Here is a 3,929-nt window from a genome sequence, read left to right on the forward strand (position 1 = left end):
ATTACATCTGTGAGCTCTTCTATTCTAAAAATATCAGTGTTTTAAGACAGCAAGGACTTTTGTGACCTCCATATCGTGGATGACATAGTATTGTAGACGTAATATGATGAAGATGGACAGCTATCTGTTGATAAAATATATTGAATCCGATTTATCTGACTATTAAACATTATCCAATTTTCCTTTATAACCCACAAATCAGATCTGCAATGCTGAACACATTGCTGAAAAAAATACACACAGTTTGTGGCCCGAGCATCACATATTCCATAACTAGCTCTCAATCATAAAAAGACTTTGTAGTATCAATATTATATATTGTTGTTTTCAGTAATGAAATACGAATACATTTTGTCCCGGAACAAGGAACACTATTCTGTTTTCCAGAGGTTGTGCTACTTTTTCTGCGGGTTCCAGGATCCAGGCTCAAATGTGCCAGCAGTACTAGTTGGTTCTTCGGAGGGGGTGTGCTTGCCATAAACGGAAGCAGAGGCGTGTCCTAAAACCTGTGTTTTCATTGGCTCCCTGGGAAGTCCTTTGTCTTCTATACCCTGCAGTTGTTTTTCCCGCTGCATAAGATCCTGTACTTTGGCACTTACTTCCTGCCTTGCGTGTTCATTCCTGAGGATTTCCTGATATGCAAAAAAGATATATAGATAACCATTTCAGATAATTGCATGAACATGAAATGACATTCAATTGATATTTTAGAAGTCAGCAAGTCTGCTGGTCATTGAGCGGATTAACCCTTTAGTGACATAGCGTTAGAAAATTTATTAGTTCCTGGGGACCGGAGCAATTTTGCCATTTTTGCGGTGTTTGTTTAACCATATTTTCCATCCCCTTCATGCATTGCACCTACACATATTATATACCGTTCTTTTAAAGGACAAAATGGGCTTTCATTAGATGCAACACATGCATTTTGCGAGTTATAGGTCACAAAATACAAGGCGTGAAATACAGTTTTAGAATGTGGTATGTTTGTCTCCTATCTTTAATAGCCGTCTAATCACTATATTTTCTTATTTTGTTATTAAACATTTTTTTAAAAAACTTTTTTTTTTTTTTTTATTAAAAAAAACTTAAAACTTTTTTTTAAAACTAGGGGGCACTAAGGGGTTTTTATTTACATGGATTTTTTATACCAAAGTATTCTGATGAGACGCTGTATTCTCCTCAGAAATACTTTGTATCACTTTTGTAATACAATGATCCAACTTGCAGCTCCACAACATCGTAAGCTGCAAACCGGCTCAGTGGCTATCACAGTGATCACAGTGCTGGGACCCCTAATCTGCTGTTGAGGGTCTGCCTCGGACACTGGGGGACCCAGCAACAGCATTAACTGAATGAGCGCTGAATCCTCCACGGACCAGCCCTCATTCTACCGCATGACGGGCTTATTCGGTCGCCGGTCTTTAGTGAACTGAAAGACCCTGACTGAGTAATCCCGTTATCGACTGGGGAAGGGGTTAAAGTTCAGGTTGCATACAAGTTTACATAATCTCATGCTATGTTCACTTGGTATTCCTTTGTTGATCTAGAAGCTGCAGTAGTATCTTTCCACCTTGTCTTAACTAACCCCTTCATGACTGAGGCCCTTTTTTCCATTTTTGCACCCATGTTATATTCCACATTTTAGGCCTGAAAATGACGTAAAACCCCCCAACATTATATATTTTCTGAATGCCAAAATGTATATGCACTTAGAGCTAGAAAATTAATCTGAGAGACAAAAGGATTCATTTTTTTGAGTAAAGAACTTTTCTTCCTGTAGCACATATATTTCCAAGTATCCAATGAATTCTTAAAGTGGACCTCTCAGCAACTTTACAAGTCTGGCAAGGCCAAACTCTGCCACACAAATCATAAAAACGCACTTTAGTTCTGTAGTGTGGTAGTTAAATAAGAAAATAAATAAATTGCACTTTTAGATTAGAAAAAAAATATGATCAAGAGAACATAATCAGACAAGTAATACAGCCAATATATTAATAATACAGCCAAAAAAACAATTGTTAGCCTACTGAAAAACAATTCTCCTTTTATATGATCATGGAAGAAAAAAAAGGAAACCTAAAATGTCATTCCTACATTTCACACACTTCCACCAGATGCCGTTATCTTCAGCCAAAGCATCATCTCAGAGAAAAAGGTGAGTCTTAGTAGAAATGGGATGGGGATACAAAACAAACTGAGCTTCCTAAAAGCCAATTATATCATTTTTATGTAACCTTTCACTCATGTCTCTCTCCAGGAGTGATCCCAGGAAGACCTGACACACACTATGAACATTTATTACATTTGTATAGACCTGGGGTGAGCAACCTTAAACACTCAAAGAGCCATTTGGACCAGTTTCCCACAGAAAAGAAAACACTGGGAGCCACAAAACCCTTTTGTCATCTAAAATGAAGATAACACTGCATATATCCTTTTTTACCTTTATGCTATGTATAGGTATATGTGGGCATAGTAACGCACTAGACTCTGGGCTTAGTAACGCACTAGACTCTGGGCTTACCTGAGACCCTGCAGAGCCCACCTGAGAGTGACCCTGCAGAGCACACCATAGATCCTGCACAGCCCATCTGAGACTCTCTATGGTGGGCTCTGCAGGGCCTCAGGTGGACTGGTCCCATGGACAGGAAGCCGCAGCAGAGGGATGAAAGAGCCACATGCGGCTCCGGAGCCGCAGGTTGCTGACCCCTGGTATAGACTGACTTATAGTTACATAGTTGAAAGAAAAAAAAAAGACACAGGCCCATCAAGATCAAGCTTTCTACGTGTGTGAGCGTGTGTTTTATGTCTTTGTAAAACGAGCCCTACAAGCGTAGGCCAATTTGCTGTAAGAGGGTAAAAAAATCTTTTTCGTTCACTCCTCTCCTTCAAGCAGTCATAGTGACTGCTTGATATAAACTGACAAAAAAAAAATGTTTCTTCTAGTTTTTTTATATTTCATTCAAACTAAGTGAGGCGTTAGGGCTATATAATTATATCAAAATGTGTACCTATCTGTCCTCTAAAAAACAATATATAATATGTGTGGGTACATTTAGTAAGAAAGTATATTACTGACGTGGAAGAATCACACAGTAAAAATTTAAAAAGTGTGTCAGTCATTTCTGAACAGAAACGGAAAACTAGCTCAGTCATGAAGGGGTTAAGATTAAACCTCTTTTTGTCCAATCTTAAATCATGGCCATGTGTCTTCTTTAGGGACCTTAGAAAGAACAGGTTATTACAGTCAATATGGCCACCTTTGATGTATTTATACATTGTGATCATATCGCACCGCCTTAAGTGCCCTTTTTTTCATAGTGATGTAATATTTGTAATCGTTCCTCATAGCCAGGGCTTGAAAAATCTGCTCGTCCTCTCGTCTGTGACGACAAGACGGTGGAGTCGAATGAGTAGGTCCTGAGATCCGCTGGGCCCGGTGTGGCCGGGACCAGCACGGCTGCTCTGTGATAGGAGATCAAAGGAAGATCAGTACACGATTCTCTGGGGGTCCCTAGGTAACATTAGGGGTCTTAGAGACCCCTGATGTCTCCATAAAGAGGACCTGTCATGTAAATTAGCTATCACATAGGGGGCTTCTTAGCTACCCATGTGATAGCAATAAAGTTAAGCATAAAAAAAAACTCCACTAATTATTTTATTTTTTATCCCCTGCCCCCCACATACACATGCAAATATACGTGTGCCTACGTGCGAAAACTACGATTGCGCCTATTGTGCTGTACAAGTCACATATCACCGTGAACGTCGGAGTGAGGGCAATAACTATAGGGCCATTAATTACTGATAACACTAAACCAATGAGCAGTAAAAGCGTTGCCTATTGCCAGTTTTCGGTGTGGTCGTTTTTTTGCGATTTTGTGGGCGTGCGCAATTTTAAGGCCTGACATATATTATATATATAT

At 39.4% G+C, this 3,929-nt stretch overlaps 1 protein-coding gene across 1 annotated transcript in view; it reads right to left on the reverse strand.

The window, feature by feature from the left end:
• Positions 1 to 349: 349 nt before the first annotated feature.
• The window catches only part of NDUFAF2 (NADH:ubiquinone oxidoreductase complex assembly factor 2), a 93,316-nt gene continuing 89,736 nt past the window's right edge, over positions 350 to 3,929 (reverse strand). Inside the window, exon 4 of the mRNA XM_018557947.1 lies at positions 350 to 632. Within this exon, the coding sequence (XP_018413449.1) occupies positions 396 to 632 (237 nt within the window). The 3' untranslated portion in view covers positions 350 to 395. The remainder of the gene's footprint in view (positions 633 to 3,929) is intronic.

Source organism: Nanorana parkeri, unplaced genomic scaffold (assembly GCF_000935625.1).
Source record: "Nanorana parkeri isolate BGI_ZX_2015 unplaced genomic scaffold, ASM93562v1 scaffold312, whole genome shotgun sequence".
NCBI lineage: Eukaryota > Metazoa > Chordata > Amphibia > Anura > Dicroglossidae > Nanorana > Nanorana parkeri.